At 47.5% G+C, this 24,138-nt stretch overlaps 1 protein-coding gene across 1 annotated transcript; it reads left to right on the plus strand.

Moving 5' to 3' along the window:
- Positions 1 to 717: 717 nt before the first annotated feature.
- Positions 718 to 16,131, plus strand: COMP (cartilage oligomeric matrix protein). The gene is made up of 19 exons (XM_065748724.1): positions 718 to 1,497; positions 3,139 to 3,224; positions 5,518 to 5,569; positions 7,306 to 7,478; positions 8,712 to 8,849; positions 9,605 to 9,682; positions 9,804 to 9,962; positions 10,473 to 10,577; positions 10,748 to 10,855; positions 11,400 to 11,559; positions 12,782 to 12,900; positions 13,305 to 13,357; positions 13,783 to 13,976; positions 14,306 to 14,484; positions 14,692 to 14,740; positions 14,973 to 15,169; positions 15,298 to 15,470; positions 15,636 to 15,775; positions 15,870 to 16,131. Exons 1-19 carry the CDS (start codon positions 1,422 to 1,424, stop codon positions 15,914 to 15,916), a joined length of 2,286 nt encoding a protein of 761 aa, XP_065604796.1. The 5' UTR covers positions 718 to 1,421; the 3' UTR covers positions 15,917 to 16,131.
- Positions 16,132 to 24,138: the final 8,007 nt, after the last annotated feature.

The raw sequence follows: 24,138 nt of genomic DNA on the forward strand, positions 1-24,138 counted from the left end.
CTTTTTTCTTTCTGCTTACCACAAGAAGCAAACCTACATGGTTGGTTTTACCTTTGGGTTCACAACAGAAAGTCACTTGCTGTGCACAACATGAGGTGGCATGCTCCAGACAAGCAGAATCATACAAACACCACCTAGGGAACATAGGCAAACTAACTGAATGTTTAGTATAAATTTACTTGGTGTGAGAAAATGTAAAATCTGTTTGCTGCAGCATTCCTGTAATATAAAACTAACCCTTGTTTGCATGCTGCATTGAACGTGCATGCTCATTACTGCCTGCAGGACTGCACACAGTTACCTTCAAGTATTGTGTACAGCCGCAGGGATGGAAAGTTCTTCCTGCATATGGGAGGTCTGAGGCCAGAAGGAGGACAAAAACCTTCTGTAAATATCCAAATTTTCTGCTTCTATAACACTTTAAAGACTGAACTACTGTTCTGTGGGGCTTTCCTGTCTGTGGTGCCCCCAGGGATTTTGGATGATACATACTAATAGATTTCATAATCAAACAGTGAGAACGTGTGATCAAGAATTTCACTGCTCTACAGACCAACCTTTTACAGGTTGTGGGTTAACTTGCAGTTTCCTTCATGTAGGAGCTTTAAGATTTTTGGGGGGTGAATTTTCTCTGGCTGCTCTGGATGGATTTCTCAATCTGCTCTGTGTCTTCTGATGGAAAGTGCTGGGTTCAGACTGACTGAGGGAAAGTGCTGGACTGAGACTCATTCTGTCACAGACAAGAAGCAGCACAGTCTCCCTTCCCTTCACTCTGTCACCTCTGCACTGCATCTTTCCTTTAGACAAGCCTGGGTGGGGGGAAACGAGAACATCAGCCTCTAAGGACTGGTCCAATTTCAGGATCCCTTCCTGAAAATGGTGTGCCAACCCCTCTTTGGAATTGGAAGACGACTCAATAATTCTACCCCAAATGCGAGAGGTAAAACTGCCTCGGGGTGTTCTGAGAGCCCTTTCTGAAAGTCCACTGGGGTCCAGATGTCTCATAGCTTTTGTGATCTTGTGAGTAGTTTCAGAAGGAAAATCTGTGAGGGGTAGGGATATGAATCATCTGTCTATCCTGTGTCCATGAAGAAGAAATAAAAACCCCGATCCAAAAAAAATCCATTTAATTCTGGAATTTTCTGACCTATTTTGGTGCAAGCTGATCTAAAAAAAAAAAAATTAAACTACTCTCCTGATGAGTTTCTCATATTGTTTACTTTTGTAACGTTCTCTGTGGACTAGCAGCCAGAAATGACGTCCACCCGTCGTCCAGCATCAGAGAATAAGAACTTCAGAGGAAGGAATGCAACTTCATAAATAGGAAACCACAGATACTAATGGGGAGCAGAGGCAAACCTGCAGGTTAAAAAGTAGTTGCAAGAGAAGCCCATACATCCACGCTGCGTGGAGATTCAAAGATGATTTCAGCTCTAGCCTTTGTTTTTTTCCTCTGCCTCTCTTGTCCTTTTTCATCATGTCAGCAGAGAAGAGCAGGTAAGAAGTTCTGATTTTCTCTATATTTTCTGGACCCCTGTGCTTTCTAGACTGCTCTGAGTATTCTGTTTTGCAGCAGGGAAGGAGGAAGAAGATAACATTTCAGCTACATCTGCTGAAGCCTGAAAGCAGTGTTCAGGGATTCGGTAGTCTCGTATGAGACCCAAAGCTGAACTCTCTAAATGTTCAGTCTTAGACTTTTCCCCCACTTTCCCACTGATTAGTGATGTATTTTTAAGAAAAAGACAGTTATTTGTGGGCAAATGGAAATGTTGTGTTCTATAATGACCCACAAGAGACGATTTATATTAATCAGCATTTTGCATGGGATTAAGAAAATAGCTCCTGCAGGATGTCCTGTAGCAGGAGCCTTGGATATTCTCTCTGCTTGTGCACCCAGAGCCTAGAGTAGCTCTAACTTCTAGGAACTTAGCTTTCTTAGTTCAACTTAGTCCATTACAGAAGTTCCACTTCTCTGAACAGCCTGCTAGGGGACGTTCAGCCTCAAGGACTGTGTACCAAGGGATCCAAATATGTGCCTGTGGAAAGAGGATGAGCCCATAGAGAAAGATGCATAGTAAAAGAGATGTCTGCAAGTGCACAGATTCAGTCTGGGAATCGCTCCTGAGTGGTTAACTCATTATTGTGAATTTGAAACTCAGAACAAATCAAAAAAGCACTCATTTGGGACATATCTTGCTATTTGGAATGGAAAATTCTTCCATAACAAATAACAAAGCTGCTTGAAGCCTTGATATAGAGCTTATTCTCCATAAAGATTTGCTTACCCTGTAGGCAAGGTGTGACGTCTGTTAAAAGATTAATTAATCTAGGAAAGCCTTGAAAACGAGATGTACTTTCTCGTGGCAGTCAGGAGAATACCAGAGTTGAACTTTCTGTCCAGTTGTTATTAAATTATTCATATTTTTGTCCATATTTTTAGAAACAGTAAGCTACTTCCATTCATTCTTTTAGGGCAAGGCTGAAAAGCATGGACTAGATTTTTAGCATGCCTCAGTAGATTAGGCAAGTCTAGAATCTACCACATGAGAAGGAAAAGTCATGCATGGATGCAGATGTACCTTTTGTGTCCCAAAGCCACTGCAAAGCAATTTGAAATTGCCACTACCCCAAATGAACTCAGCTTCATGGAGCAAGGAAGTCTGAACCTTGAGAACAGGCTATGCAACAGCTGAGGTGCTGATTTTCCACGTTCAGTGCTTGGCAGCACATTTGGGATAGACTCTGCAAAGAGCTTTGATTTACCTGTGCCCTTCACAGTAACTCTCACAGCAGTGAATTATTAATTTGCTTCTTTTGGCAGCAAAGGCTTCCAACGTGTGAACTGCTCAGACTATGCCAGATTAACAGCTTCCACAACTGCCAGGGTGCCAGGACAGTTTGTTTGCTGAGAGGTAGCTGTTACCTGAGTGACAAGCTTGGCTGATTATCACCACCAAGAGCAAATCCTTGCCTATATGCAAGTCTTCATCACTTCCAAGCAAGCTTCTAGTTAGGAACTGGGAGCAACTGGTGTGGAGGATTCTGTGTCTTTAATATTAAACATAAGTTAATGATAACAGTTGGCTTGTACTGCTCATAGCTCTTCTGTGTTTTTCCCAACCACTGTGTTTTTGGTAGGAGTTGAAGTTGGACCTGAAATGCTGGAAGAGATGAGAGAAACTAACCGTGTGTTAATGGAAGTTCGAGACTTGTTGAAACAGCAGGTAAGTGAGAAAGGGATCTAATCCTTGTCTGGTGCTCAGCATCAGTCACTGAATCTTCTGCCTTAAGTGCTGAGTTCTGGGAGGGTGAAATAAGCCACAGAATTACTGCTCTGAACACCAGAGTCAAGAGGTGGTCTCACAATTAGGTCTGTTGTTCTGAGAAAAAGTGGATTCATCTGACTGCAGATTCTGCTGCTTGGAACCAGGTCTGCTGCGAAGCGGTGTACATGGAGAATGAACTCTTAAAAGTGAAAAAAAAGACTCTCACAGTAGATGTATATTTAACTGGAAAAACAAGTCACTTTTTCCTTGGTTTTGTGGGCACTTGAAATCAGTAGCATCCAAACTTGGAAGATGGAAGAGACCTTTCAGCCATCTATTAGGGTCCTGGAAAGGAAAGTCATATGGAGTCTAAACAAGCTCTGTATTCACTTTCCTCTTGTTGTTTTAATCCTAAGCCTTTCTGGCTCTGGTGTTTTCTTAGGGAATTTGGAACTTCTTGGGTGCTTAGATCCTTTCCCATTTTAACGAGGAGATGGTGGTTTGTCTGGTCAACTCTTTTAGGTATAGAAAAAGGTTCCGTTCTCCCTTTATCCATTCTGGGAGCTGAGGGCAGCAGCTTCTGCCTGCCAGCTAATTGGAATGGCAGACAGGTCTGTGTGCCAGTGCAAACTGGGCGGCCTCTAATCTGCACAAACATCTGTTGCATTGAGTTACTCTCAAATTTCAGGCTTCTGCATAAATACCCAGTGTTTACTAGGAATCAGGTCAGACATGGTTCCTGGCAGCCTGGAGCAATGATTTCCAGTGTTCCTTTCCAGCTTAGTACTTACTCTCCATATAGATTTTCTATTTGTTCTTTCTCTCACTCTTGCCACCTATTTTTTTTTTATAATCTATGGACTTTTTCTAAATGGCACTTTCAAGAAAACTCTTCCCTAAAAGACAAACTGACATATTTCACTGGAAGGCCAGGAGGCAGTTCATAACGTCTTGATTTGTGCAAAGATTTCCTAAAACTCACTTTTTCTTGATTCATCATCTAGAGATGCTGGCAGTAAGGACAGCAAAAGAAGTAATAATAAAAGCCCAGGTCTAGTCTCCTGAGCCAAAGGCTGAAGAATTCTCAGCACAAAGGATCCTCTGATATTCATTAGCAGCTCTCCAACATCTCCCCTCTGCATTCTGTCACCCACACCTAATGGGCCACGTTCTGGGGATTTGGGTTAAGTGCACTTCTGCATTAACTGTTCAGAATACATAACCCCTGACCACGATGGAGGAAAGAGAGAATCTAACACAGAATGAAATCTGTCTGCTGTATGTGGAAGCTGGCAGAGGGACACGAGCAGATGATTTTGTCCAAGTACAGAGTGAGATGTCTTAATAGTGGAAACACGAAGTCCATAGGGCATGTAAGGGTGGTCACACATCGTGCTGAGCATTGGCTGGAGATAGCATTTTCAGGAAAGAAGGCTGCTAGGATTCCTAAGATTCTACAGTCATGAGAATGTTCGCATGAGACTGATGCTTATTTTTGCCTGTCCCATATTCCACCAGCATCTTTTAGCTGCCAGTGTGAGAGATTATCTCTTTATTGAAGAAAACTTGAAGGAGTGGGAGCCTAGAGGAGAACGGAGGAAGTCTGGAATAGGGAGCATTTGTGAATAGGTTCAAAATACCTTCATGCTGAGGGCATTAGGGCCAAAAAATGGTACAAGCAAGGTCAGAGGTGATCTGTGTTTTTGCAGAAATTACATGCAGGAGAACCTCCCCCTGACTTTGTCTATTACAGTGAGCTACAGATCACAGTCACAGAATCACCAAGGTTGGAAAAGACCTCCAAGATCATCCAGTCCAACTGTCCACCTACCAACATTTTTTCCCCAATAAACCGTGTCCCTCAGTACCACTTGTAAATGTTTCTTGAACACCTCCAGGGATGGTGACTCAACAGTTTCCATGGGCAGCCCATTCCAGAGCCTGACCACTCTTTTGGAGACGAAATTTTCCCTAACATCCAACATGAATCTCCACTGGTGCAACTTGAGGCCATTCCCTCTAGTCCTAAATAATGCAGGCTTCTCTAGAGCTGTTAATTCAGCATCTTCTAGGGAATGACTTACAGCAGAGGGCCACCTCAGCTTCCAGAATATCTACAACATAGACTTGGGGGTAGGAGTTAATTGGTTTGTGCACTCTCAGACACCCCGTTTTCTGGCAGTCGGACTATTAGCCTGCGTGGCAGCAAAACTCAGCCTTTGGCCAAGTGGTGATTCTTGTTTTCTTCTAGATTAAGGAGATAACATTCCTGAAGAACACAGTCATGGAGTGCGATGCCTGTGGTGAGTTACTGAGCTGAGCCCTATATTCAACTGCTTCCTCCATGTGCTTCATACCTTTGTGTCCAAACAAGCAGTAAAATGCCATATGAGACCATCTGCCCTGAAGAATTAGCTTGTTTCACAGCTGCCCTGAGTGTCAGAGGGTAACACTTGGTGTCAGTGATGCTTTTTTCTTCTTTTTTCCCATGGCATTCTGCACGCATGGATCAGTATCCCGTGCTGTTCTCGTGGTTCAGTGGCAACTGAAGTTATTACCCCTTTGCTGAACATGGGATGCAGAAGTAGCATTAAAAATCTCATGCATCTTTCCAGCAAATCTTCTGCATTTGCTCACGTCCACAGTTTCTAAAATAAGCTTTATTAACAGTTCTATGGCATGCAATGCTGTGCCTCTCAGGGTAGCTGTGTTCTTGTGCAGAAAGCTGCCCAGCCACGTTTCTTAATAACCCAGCCCGTGGCCTATGTTAGGATTGCCTGGGAATGCACACCGGCTGTCCTGTGGGATGTAGCTGGCTACCCTTGAGCTGAGAGTGGAAGAGAACATCACCCCCAAGAGGCACTGCTCCACTGCTCGTTCCATCTAATGTTGTCACCTTCCAAGCAAAAGGGGTGTTTACAGAAGATTCAGGAAACGGGGTCAGAAATTCTCCCATGTACATCTTGCCCTCTGTTCCTCACTGAATGGTTTTTCTGGACTGGAACTTACTTCTAATATATGTGACTTTCAGAAAGCATGGCTCGTGGAGATGCTCTGTTATTTGCCAGTACATCTGAAGGGCGGAGCAATAACTGTTTCTCCATTTGGAGAAATTGTGCTTTTGCTGGAAAAGAGATTAGCCAAAGCTTCTGGGACCTGTAGTGCAGAAATGCATTCATCCACACCAATTGTTTTAGTAACTCGCTCATAAAACTGTCTTGAACTTTCTCTCTGTTACTTGATCTCTGATTTCCCCACTCGGTTTTGTGCTCTATGTGTGTTCTTCTCCTGTACTCCTTGCTGCAGAATGTAAGCCTCTTTCCATCATGCATTGAACGATGTGGCTCACAGCAGCTGTATGTGCTTCTCTTATTATTTCCCAGAAAGAGAAGCATTAAGAGAGGAAGCCTCTGTTTTAGTGATTTTATTGGTGCTAATATAGGGTTTTTTTGTTTGTTTGTTTCAGATTTTTAAAATTGAGCTTTCTAAGCTAGAGGAGGCAGGAAAAAATAAGTCCCTTAGGGCAGTGGATGTGGGAGATTAGTGACAACTCTAGCTTCTAGAAAGTTTATTCACAGTCCTGAGTTAGTCTTCAGTGAAGCTTTGGCTTCTGGCCCTCCACAGCACTTCCCAGACTTCAGCCTGTGCTGTGTGGGTTGTGCTTCAGCCAGGTGTCTCTGCTTCCAGTGGGATGTAGATGTAGAGGAACCGGGGAGAGAACTGTTCTCTGTGGAACTCCAAAGGCAAAGGCATTGCACCAAAAGGAGGGCAGCACGACGGGAGTTTTGGAATAGGAGCAAAGGCTTCTGGATTTATTTATTTATTTTGGTCTGCTCTGACTCAGAAATCAGTCCAGCTGCTGCTTCTGGCTTCTTCTTTCCCTATTTGCAAAGCGGAGCTACAGCTGCTTAACTCTTAAACAGCTACAGGGAAATGTCCTGTGGATGAGGCACCCTGAAATCTTCTGAGGCAGCGAGAACAGCTTTGGATAGGGTCTGGCAAAGATAACTCCTTCCTTAATCTTCCTTTTGTCCTCTAGGCATACACACTGAAGCCACGGGCCCTGTCATCACTGTGACACAGTTTAACAGATGTGTCCCAAACCCCTGCTTCCCTGGAGTGGCCTGCACTGAGACCAGCACTGGCTTCCGCTGCGGACCCTGTCCCCCAGGCTATACAGGGAACGGGTCCCAGTGCACAGATATCAATGAGGTAAGAAGGCACAAAACGGTCTCACTTTTCTTGAAGTGTTCTGGGTTCATCTTGTGGCTGTACAGAACGGTCTTGCAATTCCTGTAGGAGCTGAAGCTCAACAGGAACATCATTTCAGTGGAACCAGGTCTGCTCCTCGCACTGCCTCAAGCTGTGTTCCATGTTGGTTTTATATCCAGTACAGACAGGCATTTATTTCTAAGAAAGACAGACTCAACCAAAATAAATCTTTTGGTTGCAGAAAGGTGAGTTTGGAATACTAAAATATCCCTTCTGGCCCTAAAATCCTTTGAGCTAGTGGCTGATGAGTTGTTAGAGATAAGATTTATTATGTGTGGAACAGAATCAAACACGACCCAAATACTCCTTTATACAGTAAATCGTAGCATGCCACATGTATGGCTTCATTTCTGCCTTGAAATTAAACCTTCCTAGGCAGATATTGTTTCACTTCTTTCTTTTTTTTTATATAAAGTGTGGTATTTAATCATGTTTATTGTCTGTATTCCAGTCTTTACTCAGCCATTAATTTTCCATGTCTGTAAGATTCCTTAGTTCTGTGGTTCCCAAATTGTAATCTTATTGTCCCCTATTAATTCAGCAAGTAAATGCAAAGCCATATCACCTCTGTAGAATTTACAGCAGTTTAAAAACACACTGAAGTTTAAAAGGTTTATGAGACAGTTTGAGGCTCATGATAATCTGTTAGCCATCAAAACATGGAAAGTGCTCTATTAATGTAAAGTATTTGCTAGCACAGAACATGAGAATTCAGTGAAAACAATAAAGTGTTGGAGAAAATCAAACAATAATATCAGCTTTGGAATGATAATTGCTTCCCAGAGTAGGAAGCAAACAACTGCTGTCTTTCAAAAACAGTGTAAGAAATTACCCAGTTCTCTGGATTCAGAGACTGCCAGGAGGAACAGTGTGAAGCAAAGCCAGCACTTTGCCTGGGCAATTGATGTCACCTATGAAGAATTAGTCTTGAAATTTTATTTGTTTTACTTGTCTGCACATACTGAAACTTGGGAGAACAACTGACACTGGGAAGCTGCATTTTCCACTTGTAAGGAAAGCCAGTAACTTCTATGCGTTTTTGTTTTGTTCTTCAGAAAATAAAAGCACAATAGCTGGATCTTACCCAGCAAGGCCTGCTTTGGGAACTGCCTTCACAACTGGCCTCGAGCGAGCCTGCCTCACAGTTCTGTACAACTTCTTTCTTGTTTACAGTGCAATGCAAACCCCTGCTTCCCAAAGGTCCAGTGCATTAACACTGCTCCTGGCTTCCGCTGTGATCCCTGCCCTCCCGGCTTCACTGGGCAGATGGTTGAAGGTGTTGGACTGGCTTATGCCAGGGCCAACAAACAGGTAAGGCACAGAAACTCCTTCTTCAGAAACCATTGTCTCTTTCTCCTCTGTTACTGTAATTAATTCAAGGGTCTTGGAGCCCTCACAAAACAAAAGTAGGGGGAACTGCAAGGTAATTGTGTCGTGCTAAGGTTGATACAGTGACAGGAAAGAGTTGCCAAGGATGTCCTAGCACATCAGCAGCAATAAGATCTTACCACTGCTGAATTTATGCTGGCCATGTCTGTGACAGGTCTGAGGCTGTGAATCCAGCCTGAGGAATCCAGGACACCAGGGTTGATGCAGCTAGTTGGTACCCAGCCCCTCTTCATATAGACACATACAGGGACATAAAATTCAACAAACAAACAAACAAAAACTAGCACTCAGTCCTACCACAGTATACTGACAAAAGCAAGAATGGCACGTGCCTTGTGTCATTAGAGAGCTGCTGGCTGGACGTAGGACACAGTCTTTGACCTTCTTGCTCCACTTACTCTCTTCTATCCTTTTACAGTAAGCAGATACTCTGACAGCTCAGCTCAGAGCTAAGCTGTTTCACCAGGCTAAAATCTCTGGTGACTGTCCATAGGGTGAACACCTTGCCTGGGGTCAGGAATGTTTCTGGGATCTGGCTGTCTTTTCTCAAGAAAAACTTTGAGCTTTCATTCCTAGTAAGGTGTGTTGGGAGCTTTGTTTCTGCACCTAATGATGTCCTAATTCTGCAATCTGACATGATACCTGAACTTAATGTCTGTTTTGTTCTTCCTGGGTAGATTTGCACTGACATCAATGAATGTGAGACAGGTGCTGCCAGAAATTGTGTCCCAAATTCTATCTGTATCAATACACGGGTAAGTATTACTGGAAGGCCTCACAGAAATCCCTCTCCCCTGGGCTCTGAGGCCTCTATTACTGTGGAAAGATTTACCCAGACTCATGTTATAGTTAATTCCCATTGTTTTTTTCTCAAAGGGATCCTACAAGTGTGGAGCTTGTAAACCTGGCTTCGTTGGGGATCAAATCACAGGCTGCAAGAGCCAGACAGGGAGACTGTGCCCCAACGGTGAGGTCAGCCCATGCCACGAGAAAGCACAGTGCATCGTGGAGCGGGATGGGTCCATCTCCTGTGCGGTAAGACCCAGACATCCCTGCCCTGGGCTCTGCTCGCTGCCAGTTCTCCCACGCTGTGCTTGCTCTCCTGGGTCTGCCACTGCCCTCTCCTGGAGAACATGCCTTGCCGGCTCAGAACTGCTCCCTGTTAACACCTGAGCCATGGCAATATCTCTCAGTGATCTCAGGAAAAGTGGACTGCTCCTGGCTCCTCAGATTCTGTTGTGTTATTACTTATCTATTTATTTATTGGGCAGTTGTTGTTATCTTCTGGACCAAAAGAAAGTTCTGCTGATGCATCTGCCTTTGTAACCTTAGAAACAAGCAGGGAGCTTGTATTTGAGCTACTTAAAAATGCTATTTGCAGCTGCGGTGTCTCTTTCAGATGACATTTCACCTGCAGAGCATCGCGTGCCTGGATCTGCAACGTTTTCTGCTGGTTCTCATGGAAAGCCTCGTAAAGTTTTGGAGGCATTACCCCTCCCAGGGGACTCACCAGCAGCCTCGTTTTGTTTTTCTGCTGTCTTCCAGTGCATTGTGGGGTGGGCAGGGAACGGCTACGTCTGTGGGAAGGATACAGACATTGATGGGGTCCCTGATGAGAAGCTGCGCTGCTCTGACAAGAAGTGCCGCAAGGTAAGATGCAGCTCTCACACACTCCACCACAGGAGTGGGTGGTCCTGGTCTGCCTCACTCTGCCTGTGATGCTGCTGACATCCAGCTCAGCATGCAGAATTCAGAAAGGCTCCATGACACGCACAGCTTGCCCGCGCTGCCCTGCCACTTCATCCTTCTCTTTCTTTCAGGATAACTGCATGACTGTCCCCAACTCTGGCCAGGAGGATGCAGACAGGGATGGCATTGGCGATGCTTGTGATGATGATGCTGATGGAGACGGGATACTAAATGCTGAGGTTTGAATTCTAAGGCATACCCTGTCATACCTAAATGTCCTGAGAGGTCCTGCAAAGCAAACTGCCTGCAGCTTTAACGAGTAAAGAGAACCTCTAGGTCACAGCACGTAATGTTTTCTTTTAAATCTGGCTGGTTTGAGTACACAGGTTTCTGCAGACTGGACTCTAACTGAGGGCAGTCAGATCTTGGACTGTCTGCTGGACCTGACCTAGGTGCAGCTGATTATAGATATGCCATTAGACATTCTTGTGTCTGCCAGAGGGCCTCACTCCCCTCTAAAAAATAGAACAGGAAAGAGTGTAACAGTGAAGGGGTTTTAGAAGTAACAGTCACCTGAGAGATAAGGCACCTCTGTCAGCTGGTCTGGCCCTGGGTGGAGATATTTTCGGGTGCTCCTGTGATTCCCTGAGCAGGGAGTGGAGGAAACCAAGCCTGGTTGCAGATTTGCTCTGAGCAGCCCAGCAGCCTCTGGTCACGTAGCTCACAACCTTCACCTTTCTCACTCCTCATGCTCTCCCCTCAGCACGTCCCTCTCTCCTGCAGGACAACTGTGTGTACACACGCAACGCAGACCAACGCAATGCAGACAAGGATAACTTTGGCGATGCCTGTGACAACTGCCGCCAAGTGAAGAACGATGACCAGAGGGACATTGATGGTGATGGGAAAGGAGACGAGTGTGACGATGACATAGATGGAGATGGTAAGAGCAGCTGCAGCTGCACCAGTGCAAGAACAAGACAGCTGGTCAGCATGAAGCTATAGATCCTCATAACAGGTACCAGCACTCAGAGGTGCATGCTACGCGAGAGAACTTATTTCTGCTGGGACGAAGGACACTTCTGTTCTTAAAATGTCCAGATGAGCAGTCAAGCCAGTATCCTTCAGAGTTCAGTTCTCATAGGGGTTAAAGATCTGTCTTCAAGATGACGCTAACGGTTTTTCATAGCACTTTTATTGTATGCAGTTAAAGCCAAACTTGTTTCAGGCTTCAGAAAGATGTACGACACAAACTGATGTCAGCCCAGACAAGGACAGTACTTTGTGCTGCAATTTCAACTTGTGAAGAAGTACAGGGATATCCAAGTTGTTAGAAGCTGCTGGCTCAAGGCAGTATGTGTCAGGGCTGTGTGCTGGGAGAAAAAACACCACCACTGGCTGGCTTTAGAAACAGTCTGTGAGCTAGTGATGCTGTATTTGCACAAAGCCTGCCTTCAAAAGCCAAAAATCACAACTGCTGCTGGCCTGAAACATACATATTTATTTACAGATTATTTCCAGTGCACCTAGTGCTGTTTGGGTCTTGCCAGTTCCTGCCAAGGAGCTCCCTGCTGGCATCATTTGTTGGTGTAGTAGGTAAACACAGAGAAGTGGGAAGTGAAGTCACGCAGCTTGCCAATTAGATTGTTCCTTTCCTGTCTCAGGCCTCGAAAAGACGCTGTCTAAATCTTCCATGTCAAATAGCCAAGATTAACTTGGACTTATGCTTTAATTATGTAGACGTCTAGTTTAGAGGGAAAAGAATCTGTCATAGTTTAGGGAACTAGACGGCTTCGCTGTCATCCTCCTGGCTCCTCATTCCTGCACAGATATGGCTCCAGGTGGGAGTCACATTCCTCAGTTCTTCAGCTCTTCCTAAGGAATGCAGTTAGGAACGTTTCCTCTCAGGTTCACACACGGACAATAGCATGCTTAGGAATCCAGGAGGATGCAGACTGAAGTATGTTTTAAGATCAGTTGCTGGTGATGTCCTCCTTAGCTACTAGGATGTAATGTGAGGTCTGCAAAATGTAAACTGTTGCCTTATTGCTCAGGTTCAACTGTCCTACATTTTTGTCACCTCTTACATCCAAAAGAGGTCGTGCTGCATATGCACTTAGCAGAATAGCCTGATTGGTTTGATGAGTTCTCTGCATGTTTTACAGGGATCAAAAATCCAACGGATAACTGTGTAAGAGTTCCTAACCCTGATCAAAAAGACAGCGACGGTGATGGAGTAGGAGATATCTGTGACAGCTGCCCAACAGTCAGTAACCCAGACCAGGTAAGGAAGCACTTCCATTCTTGCAGCACCACAGCTTCCTTTCACTCAGGACAGTGCCCACGTTGCCTGAAGCAGATATGTGATAATTCTCCAACACTTGCGAATTTTAACTGCAGTCCTGCAATACAGAGAGCCCCCCCTAGAACGTCCTAGCGTGTAGGGGAGCAAGAAAGAGAAGCAGTTTTGCTCTCTGTTCTCTCTTACTGCCCTATTCATCTGGGTTTGGAAAGACAGCTGCTTAAATTCATCAGTACAATGTGAAGTGCTGCAGAAGGAGCTTTCCAAAACACTGTTGTCAGCTGTTTCCAATCTGAACAACAATGTCAACACCTCTCTTGTTTCTCCTTTAATGCCCAGTTCTCCCACTGACCTATGTTTAAATGATTCTTTGTTTATTTTCCTAGAAAGATACTGACCATGATCTAGTGGGAGATGTCTGTGACACCAACCAGGACAGGTGAGCTCTTACTGCAGAGATTATACCTGGGTTGTGTGGAGTTTTGGGGATGCAGGGGTGGAAAACTTGCATTGGTGACCACAACAAGTCAGCTTGGCCTTAATTTGTTTTTTAATTGAAACAAGGGAAGTGGAATTTTCTTCCAGCTACAGAAAACTTGCTCCTGGAGGGACAGCACAAGGCCTAGCAGCCTGCTGACAGCAGGCTTCCTTTTCATTAGCTATCCCTCACAAATTTGTTCATGGACTACAGCTGGAATATTTCTAATCTATTTGTGAAGCTAATAGCTCAAGACACTGGAAGGCCAAAATCACCAACTCCCACTGTTCTTGTAGAAGACTCCAGCTGCTAGAACGGGCATTGCAAACTTTTAGGAAAGATCTAAGTGGATGATCCTTACCTGTATAATGCATCTTCTTCACCAGTGACGGCGATGGCCACCAAGACACAAGAGATAACTGCCCATCAGTGCCTAACAGCTCCCAGGTGGACACAGACAACGATGGGCTAGGAGATGAATGTGATGATGATGATGACAATGATGGGATTCCAGATGAGAAACCTCCAGGCCCTGACAACTGTCGGCTTGTCCCTAACCCCGGCCAAGAAGATTCAGATGGTAAGGGAAATACGTGCACATGAGCTCTGCTCGGGGGTCCTCCATTCCTAGTGGAGTAGGAGTTTGACCTTCAGATGGGCAGGAAGAAGTCTTCAAGTACTGACTTGAAAGTTCTCTTCCACAAGTACCTGAAGAGTGAGGTGCTGCTTCGGTTCATAGCACTCCTGCAAGCAGGAGATAAAGCATCAAAGAGGAGGAGTGCAGCGATGCTCTGAATTATCTCCTTACACGTCTGCCTTAAGCTGTGCTAACCAAAAGCTTGCTGAGTAAAACTTAAGTGCAAAGGGTAGGGGAAATTGAAAGCTTGCTCACTCTTTTGTCTCTCTCAGGTGATGGCGTAGGAAATCTTTGTGAAGATGACTTTGACAGAGACATGGTGATTGACAGAATTGATGTGTGCCCGGAGAACGCAGAAGTGACTCTCACAGACTTCAGGGCTTTCCAGACAGTTGTGTTGGACCCTGAGGGTGATGCACAGATTGACCCCAACTGGATTGTCCTTAACCAGGTGGGACACCGCTCCAGAACTGGATAGCCAGCAGTAACCTGTACAAAATTGGATGCAGCTTTCAATGAGAGCCTGCAGGCTTAATGCTACTGTTCAATAATGCCCTGGTCCTAGACAGAAGCTCACCTCTGGTGTGCTCAATTAACAAGATGAAAGTCAGTACACTTGGGTTGGAGATACTAATTAGACACCGTTCATCTTTTACAGGGCATGGAAATTGTCCAAACCATGAACAGCGACCCTGGCTTGGCTGTAGGTGAGGCACTTATTTTTGTCCTATTAAAAAATATATACATCTCCTTGCAGCTTTTACAGTTGTTTCAGATACTGCATAATGATTCCATCCACCTTCTGGAAAATACTGTTTGTAGTAAGCAGAGTCTTCAGATTTAGTGTAGTAAAATCTACCTTCCCTATCTGAACGTGGAAAGAAATGGAAGGGTGTTTTACCTCGGAATGCAGAGGGCTTGTTCTCCTACCAACTACAGGTTACACAGCATTCAATGGAGTGGACTTTGAGGGCACATTCCACGTCAACACTGCCACAGATGATGATTATGCTGGCTTCATATTTGGCTACCAGGACAGCTCCAGCTTTTACGTGGTCATGTGGAAGCAGATGGAACAGACGTACTGGCAGGCAAACCCCTTCCGAGCAGTTGCGGAACCTGGTATTCAACTGAAGGTAAAGAGAGCGCTGACAAAGAAGTCAGCAGTGGATTTTGGTCGTCCTCAGCTGTGCTGCTTCGACACACACAGCGGGGCAGCAGCTGTGGCCAGCCAGCTGTTTATCCACACGTTTCCCCACTTCAGGCAGTGAAGTCCAAAACAGGCCCAGGTGAGTACCTCCGCAATTCGCTGTGGCACACTGGGGACACCACAGACCAAGTGAAACTGCTGTGGAAGGACCCTCGCAACTCCGGCTGGAAGGACAAGACGTCGTACCGCTGGTTCCTGCAGCATCGCCCTCAGGTTGGCTACATCAGGTAAAGGGTTTCTAGTTCCCTCTGCGTGGCTGACAAGAACCCCAGCACAAAAAGAAAGCATACCCAGTGCAGTCGTGCAGTGAGGAGCAGGGAGAGCGACTGCAGAGCTGCTTCTGTGAGCGCATCGATCTGATGCGCGTGTCCTGCACGCGTGTACTCTCCTAGAGCTCGCTTCTACGAAGGCCCTGAAGTTGTAGCAGACACTGGAGTTGTCCTTGACACAACCATGCGAGGAGGACGCCTGGGGGTCTTCTGCTTCTCCCAGGAGAACATCATTTGGTCAAACCTGCGTTACCGCTGCAACGGTGAGCTCCTTTTGAAGGACAGGGGGATGAAGCAGAACCTTAATTCTGTTCTTCATTCCCTCTTCTGATCTCTGGTTCACTTTTGTGCCCTTAGATACTATTCCAGAAGACTACGAAACATTTAAAGTTCAGCAAGACTAAGCCGAGTTGTAAACGTCCAACAGAGTTTGCTTAAAGAAGCGCTCAGCTGCCCCACTGTTGCCTCTGGTTTGCTGTATAAAGAACTGTAAGTAATGTACCACTGCACTCTGCACAGCACCACGTGTCACTGCACTATCAGGCACGTTTTCTACAACAGCAACTTTCCTGTAAATGCTACGAAATCCTCTTGGAACAGCAGAAGCATAGACAGCAAGTGTGCCTACAAGCACTGCATGGAGACAGACGTGCTGAGAAGCTACTGCAGTAGCAAAATGGTTTGAGTAAGATTAGTGTGGATGATTCCAAGGACGTTTTTCCCTACTCGAAGGCTCTCAAGTGTAAATCTTATCTTTTTCAAGACCAAGCAAATCCAGCACAAGTCTGAGAGGGACACAGAAAGCAGCCTATGTCCGAGTTGCTCACAAAGTATTACAAAAAAAATTAAAAAAAAAAAAAAAAAGCACTTTAGGGAAAGTATCTTTGTTCTGGAATGTTGGATAATAAATAATAGACTTCTCCTTGGTCATGCTGCTTTTTCCTCTTCCAAAACTTTTCTGATACAGATGTGTAAGAAAGAAACCCTCAAAAGCTGAATGCAATAGGATGGCTGGAGAGCCTCAGCTGCATTAATAATTCTGTTGGCACTGCAGATGCACAGGGAGAGTTTTTCACTCAAGAAGCTTCCTCTAACTAGGCCGTCCTGCCTCGCTGCTGCAGATAAGTGGCAGCTGATTTCAGAATGATAAGTGAAGGCCTTACGCTTCCGCTGTGTTATGACACTGTGCCAGAACTGCACAAAACGGCTGAGGACAAAGGAAAACTGAAGCCACTGCTCAGAGGTGCTCACTTGGGCTGAGTACAAAGCTCACAAAGGGCTTCTGTAGTTGGTAAGCTGGAAAGTCTTAAGTCTGCAGTTCTGTGACCCTCAGTCTTTTCCAGCTAGGCAGTTCCCTAGCAGCGCTGCAGTCTGCCTGAAGAGGAAATCAAAGCCCAGTTCTGGGAGATGTTTCAGGCAGGCAGCTCACACTGATTACACTGAAACTCACTCATGGTTTCATCAGAAAGGCAGCTCCTGCTGAACAGGAGGAGCTTGGGTTAGGGAAACTTCTCCTTTCCTCCTGGAAAGCTTATGGCCAAAACCACATTCTTAGTTAAGCACAGGTCCCCACAGCACAACGGGTTTGAATGTCACACTCAGGAGGCAACAGCATCAGCAGAGCTGCAGAAGGAAGCCCACTTTGGCTAACTGGATCATTTGGCCTGTTTGCTGAGCACTCCTCCGTTCACCATCCCAAGGTTGCCATGAAAACAGTGAGTGGTTCTTCCTCCAAGAGGAAGGAATGCAGATGAGTCAGCCCAGAGTGCTACACCTCCCAACAGAACAGCTCTGGGTACTGAAGGATGCTCTGCAGCTTCTAAGAGTCAGATCCCAACACAGCGCGGCCACAGATGGATCCAGCACCTTTGTGATGCGTTTACTCAGCTGTGCTGGGATTGGTTTAGGTGCGATTCACACAAAATACTCAACCAGAACAACAGCATCACAAAAAGACCTGCTCCACTCAGAGGAGCTATTAAAGAACTAGCTGGGTTGGTTGAAGTTGTTCTGCCCCCACTGTGTTTGTAGCGTGAAACGATTTTCATGGCTGACTTTGAGAACTGCAGCGTGCACATACTACAACCCAATCCGGCAGCTTCACTGCCACTCACACACCCAGGATCCCCAGGACTCCTCCTGAGTCAGCTCACACACGGCAGTGCCCTCAGCTGAGCCTGCAGCTTCCCTGCAAAGACCTGAAGTTCATTGCCCACAGCTGCTAAGAAGCCAACTGTGGGGTGATGGCCCAAAACAACAGCACCCACACAAAATAAGGAAGGTGTGGCTTATCCAGGTGGTATAAAGACAAGCAGAAGATGAGGAAAGGCTTACCTGTCACTCACCTGGAACTCCACAGGGGAAGGGGCTCATCTTGTGGTCAGCCCTTAAATGGGGTCTGGGAGAGGTGGAGCCAGCTGCAGCCCTTCTGCTCCTGCAGCTCAGCGCTCCATCAGTGGTTCCCAAACACCAACGAAGCGAAGCATTTCCACTTTGCTGTTTGCTTATAAACACCGACAGCACAAACGAACCAAGGACACCACCAAGGAAGAAAAAGCCAAGCAGGCAGAGACAAAAACATTTGAACTTTTATTACATTTCATTTACAAATAATGCAAAGATACAAAGACAAAAGCCTTCACACAAAAAAGAAAAGGTCGAAAAGAATGTACATTTAGTTGAGCTGCTTTTTCACATCGTTTCTCAGATTGCAAACACTTAAAGCCAACTTCAGTTTTCCACTTTACCTATAGAAAAAGAACACAATAAATAAAACTTTTATGTCGCAGGGACAGTTTTTTCCAGCGTTCCTGTGCCACCAACACTGTAGCTGAGTATAGGATTGCATATATCAGTGAAATAATCCACAAATTATTTTAATAGAAAAAGGTAACTTGTAAAGAACAGTATATTATACCGTCTCTGAAAATGCATAAATCTGATGGTTTATTTCCCAAGCTCAACGAACTACATAAAGTTGTTTTTAGCTGCCAGTCTGTGAGAGAAGCTGCCAAAAGCAGCTGTTATTTAACTGTATGAAAATCAAACCTTCCCTCCGTCAGGACTGATACGTTTAACTTCCACTTCTTCTATGAGGAATCCCTCCACAGATGGGGGCTCTGTTAAGGTAACAAGAGAAAGTAGCTACAAGTTCTAATTCCTCCCAAAAGAAAACCTCAGTATCTACGGCCTTATCAGTGAACAGCTGACTGAAGTACACGACTTTAATTGCTACGCTGCATAATGCTGAGCACAAAGTGGTGGATGTGGGCACGGTGTGCTGAGACACGCGGTGACTGTTGGTGTAAGGTGCTCATGCCACGAACATTCAGGATCCGGCACGCAGGGGAGGTTTGTTTAAGCAAGCCCTGTCCCCACAGCGTTTCGCTCCCTAAATATCATCACGTAACTCCCACGGTCGTCATCTCCTCTGCAAACAGAGAAGTTCGCCTGCTCGTCTTCCCCGGATTCAGTGCCTGATGGACCCCCACGCTGAGCCACACTTTGCCCTCTCCTGTCAGACAGAGGCTTGGGACATCACACAAGTATTTGGTAACTGCTGCTTCTCGCTCTTGACCAAGAGCCAGAGCAGACAGTGCTGCGTCCTGAACCTGCCCTCTGCACGGCGGAGTCCAGCTCCGTTTCTAAGCCTACACCTGCCCAGTTCCTGGAGGAAACACTGCTGCTACGGCTGCACAAACCCGTTCTCAAATCGGATCTGTAAACCCAAATCTGCTGCCCCTATTTTCCAAACCACGGCAGAAAAACCGTGTGCTGACAGATCCATAGGATGCCCAAACCAACCACAGCTCTGCTCAGCCCAGAGCAGCCCCACCCCGAAGGTGGAAGCCATTGTCTCCAACAGAAACCCCTCTGCATGGCTGAAGCCTCACCCCGGGCTCCCCCTCCCCGTGTGTCAATCGTGACAGTCCTCAGCTCATTGAGGGAAGAACTATTGCACGTTTAAGGCAAGAGCTGCAGGATGGATGGATGGATCTGCTCAGGGCTGAGGCGGAGCAGGGGGAGATCTGTGTCCTCCATTCCCACACTGAGAGCTGTCTGTCCGCGTCTGCTTACTGCAGGATATCCTAAAGCAAACCAGGAGATGAAATGTGGGTAACAGAACTGTGTCCCCCCTTCCCCCCCCCCCCCAGAGCCTCTCGGGGTTGTGTAGACATGGAGTGGAAGAGCACAACACCATAGGACAGCACTGCACTGACACTGCTGGTCCCTCCTGCTGCGAGGTCCACCTCGCTCCCCTTCACCACAATAAAATGAGGAAACAAACCACGAAAGAAAACTTGATCCAACGTACATTAACGACCCAACAGCAAAAAAAGCCACAGCGACGCAACGTGTCCACTTTAAGCCACAGCCAGGGGAGGGCCAGGAGTCTCAGAGCACCCGTTCTGGGTGGGCGGCACGGGCACAAAACGGCAACCAATGGTGACAACTTCCAACACAGCCACGCTCCGAACCCACCCCACACGGTGGGCACCACGGCACGGCCTGAACCCACCCCAGCACAGCGCCCACGGCTCTTATCAGCTGCCTGAACACAGCAGCAGCCACAAAGGGGAAACACCATCTACCTGCACGTTTAAATCAGACAGAAAGCTGAACTCGAGCAGCGTGCGCGGGCTGAAGGCAGGACAACGAAGCAGCACTGCCCCTGCACAGCCGGGGATGTCTGGCAGCAGAAACCCACACGCAGAGCTCCGTGGGGCGCTCATGGACTCCTCCCCCAACACAGGGGCAGAATATTAAAACAAAATGCTGAGTGCAGAATAAACCACACGGCGCTTTTTGCCACATCTCTCCGCTCTCGAAGCTGGCACCACTCCTTCCCTGCTGCACTGCTGCAGCTGGGGGCTCTTCCCATCCCCAGAGCAGAAAACGAAGAGCAAACGAAGAGCAAACCCTTCCCCACGTGCAGCGTGGGGTCGGGTGAGGAGAGGGAAAGGGAAAGGAGAGGAGGCCACGCTGCCCCAGCACAACACTGCCCCATTTCCTTACAGCAAAGGGCAGAGGGGCCCGGAAGGGTCGGACGCTTTGCACTCATGGGGCAATTACTGATGTGACACAAAGGGGAGAGCTCAGCCCGTGCTCCCTGCAGTCACACCCCACACCGCCCCTCCTACACAGACCCTCCGTGCACTGCAGCCACAGCCCCACGCCCCGAAGAAAACAGGCAGTGCATTTACCCCTTCAGGCCTTTATTTCGATAACACTGCTCGAGCCCACGTAAGGCAGTACACACCACAGTTCAAACCACCCCCTCCCCTCCCCCCCAGAGAAACAAAATAAATAACACAAACCAAGTCAGAGTACGTAACGTAGTGTTTCGCTTCGCAGCATAGAAATCCCACGCGACGGTTCCGTTTAAAAAGGTAAAAATGATGTACAGCACACAGCCACCACGGCATCGCGGCGCCCGCACAGAAACCCGACATGCAGCCCACGCCAACCCCGGAGGTACAAAGATGCAACCAGAAATACAAAGAACAGGACACTACAAATCAACGTGGGGCTTTTTTTTTTTTGTCTTTGTATTTAAAAAAAGAACAGCGACGCTCTCACGTTTCCATCACAGTGATGGGGGATCTGTGCCTCCGGGGGACGCCCTCCCCCTGCCCCGAGGAGGGCATCAGCTCCCAGCCCCCCCCCCCCAGGATTGGGGGCTCCCCCCTTCTGCAGGACGGAGCACAGCTGAACTCTGACAGTTGGTCCCAAACACTTCTGCCGAGCGCTTCCCGGGAGCGTTTGTTTCTGGTTTTCCTTTTTCTTTAAAGGTGATAAAACGTACAAATCACCCATCATCTCCTTCAGTTCATTTGCAGCCTTTTTCTGGAAGCCTCCCCCCCCCCCCTTCCTCCCTCCCCCCAAAACTCCTCTGCAGAATTAAAACAGGACCCGGAGGGAAGGTGCTCTGTACAGAAGGGTTTACAGCCGCAGTGCTGCTGCCATGCAAAGCCAGAGAGGGACAGCACAGCCCGGCCCGAGCAGACCCACGGCACGAGAACCCCACCTATGTACAGTGAGGGCCCCCAGGAGCAGCCCCAGCCCGGCTGCCCCCAGGACATCACAGTATGCTATGGATGAAAGCTCCTATCAATTCCCCATTGTATTGGCAAATGCAACAGTCTAGCTCGAGAGCTTTATATATATATTTATACAAAAGCACACTGCAGGGAGGGGCAGGTCCGTCCACGCTCAGATGGGGGCTCAGAGCCCGGACACCTCTGCCGTTATTTAACTGAAAAAACCTATAAAGGACACCAACAACTCATTGCCACGTGAGCTCTCCTCCCAGCAGACACTGACGTTCACGTGAGAGCAGAACAAGAATCGCTCCCCAGACACCGCTGCTCCCCTCCACATTTACCTCTGAGCATTTCCTGGGCTCTTTTTGCTTTAAAATCCATCCGCCCCACGCACACACGCAGTGGAAATGCAGATCTTAATGGGAGAGGGGTGAGAATCCCTCCTGAGTGGGCAGTGACCCCACACTGCCCCACTGCTGCGGTGGTCCCGAATTCGGACAGCTGCATCCGGATGCGTTGCTCTGCTTTTGTTGTTGTTTTTCAATTAAGGCCATTCGAAAGGTCTACTTACAAGACTAATAAACAAGATCTATGTACACGTGTAGCTTGATAGAGACACAGAAGGAGGCAGTTACCCACAGCTCCCTGGGGAGCTCTGGCTGGGAATCCCGTGCCCTGTGTGGGTGCAGCACTGAGAAGTGAGTCTGGTTTTGAATCAGATCCCAAATGAGGACGGACACACACGTCCCACTCCAACAAGAGACAGGGACCCCTCCGAGGGGAGCACTCCCACTCACCCTGAACCTACAGCTGTGTCAAAGCAAAGGGCTCCACACCCCAAACACTCCCAATCCACACGGGATCCCCCAACCCAAAAAAGCATCAGCATCCCAAAACGCGTGGACGCCACACTACTGGAGAACATCCCTACAAACAGCTCCCGGCGTGGGGAGGGACCCTCCACGGCACGGGCAGGGACAGCACGGGCACGGGGGAGAGATGGGAGAACATTTTTAGTGCAAATGATCAACGGATGGCACAACTGCGAGCAAACACAGCCAACACGCAGACCCCAGGGGCCGCTCTGCGCAGCAGCGTCTGCACGGAGCCCTTCTGGAAGCACACACAGATGTGGGTAACTCGTGGTGAGTGGGGCAGCCCCACGGGGCCCCACAGCGCTGCAGAAACCCAGGCAGGACCGGGAGGAGCAGCGTGGGGCTCTGCTCAAATGCAGCCAGAAATGAACGGACAGAACGCAAAGCCCGGAGCCTCAGAGTGCAAAGAGAGAGGGAGCCAGGGAGGAGCATTTAACCAACATCACCGCGGGTGATCCACCCCTCATCCCCTCAGTGTCACAGCACAGGGCAGCAGCACCGACCCACGGCACCGACCCACGGCACCGACCCACTCTGCATTACCATCCACCATAACCCCAACCCAGCGCCGTGCTGCCCAGCCCCGGGCCCACCCTCAGCTGCTCAGCCCCTGTCTCAAATTCCAGTTAGTTAAAAATACCTGTATATATATATATATAATATATAATATATATATTTCTGGAATAAAACCACAGAAGGATGTACTGTACAGGAATCACACAGAGTGCTTCTGTTGGTGGTGTGCAGTTGGGTTACTTCACTAATATCCAAATACTTAAATTAAAAAAAAGAACCAAAAAAAATAATCATAAATAACGGTAACAGAGTAAGAAATGAATAAGAACAAAAGCCAGGAGAGCTGTGGTGGTCTCGGCCCAGGAACCTCTCACTGCACGGACTCACTGCCCCACACCACACATCTCCTCCCCTCTGCCTTCAGCTGCTTCCAAACGCTCCGATCCTCCCTCCGTGCTCATCAAGTAATGAATCATAGTACTTTTTGTGTGCTCAGAAATGCCATATATATGTATACATATATATAAATATATATATTACATATATATATATATAATTTTTTTTAAATTTTTTAATTTTTTTAAGAAAAAAAAGCTTTGAAAATAGTGTTTACAAAGGGGCCACGGGCTCGGCCACGTGCACAGTTTGCTCAGGGCGTGGGGGGGCTGGGAACACCTGCAGACAAACGGGGCACATCGATCGAGGGATACGCGCTCGCCCTACGAAGCAGCTGTCACAAAGCAGAGACAACACCACAGGAGCTCCCCTGCCCCCCCACCCCGAGGGTGGCAATGCAGAGATTTGCTTCCCGAGGTGTGGGGCAGGAGGGGGCACTCCTGGGCACCCCCCACCCCCCTCTCCCTGCTCCGACCACAGCCAGGATTCAATTCGTGGGAGAATCTTTGGGGTGGGCTCCGGAGCTCCCCCCCCTCCTAGTGCAAAGGATTCACTGCCGACTGAACGCTGGAGCTCTGGTGGGGGGAGGGGGGGCTCCGGAGAGGGGAAGGCTGCTGATGGAAACTCCTTGCTCGTTAATGGCAATGAGTGGACGGGGGAGGGGGGGTGAAATAGGGCACGACAGGGAGCAGGGGTCTGCAGCGCTGCAAGCTTAGAACGACAAGCTTTACTCATTGTACACGTTGTACGGGACAGAGCTCTGAGCTCCGGACACCACTGACCCACGGACTCTGC

Source organism: Cyrtonyx montezumae, unplaced genomic scaffold (assembly GCF_038088225.1).
Source record: "Cyrtonyx montezumae isolate F1298 unplaced genomic scaffold, pur_monq_1.0 scaffold_51, whole genome shotgun sequence".
Classification (NCBI taxonomy): Eukaryota; Metazoa; Chordata; class Aves; order Galliformes; family Odontophoridae; genus Cyrtonyx; species Cyrtonyx montezumae.

Bases quoted from the DNA above. Each gene is read 5' to 3' on its own strand.
- COMP (XM_065748724.1), top strand. From the start codon at position 1,422: ATGATTTCAGCTCTAGCCTTTGTTTTTTTCCTCTGCCTCTCTTGTCCT. The intron at 11,560-12,781 runs GTAAGAGCAGCT...CATGTTTTACAG, and splicing joins CGATGACATAGATGGAGATG to GGATCAAAAATCCAACGGAT. The intron at 13,977-14,305 runs GTAAGGGAAATA...TGTCTCTCTCAG, and splicing joins CGGCCAAGAAGATTCAGATG to GTGATGGCGTAGGAAATCTT.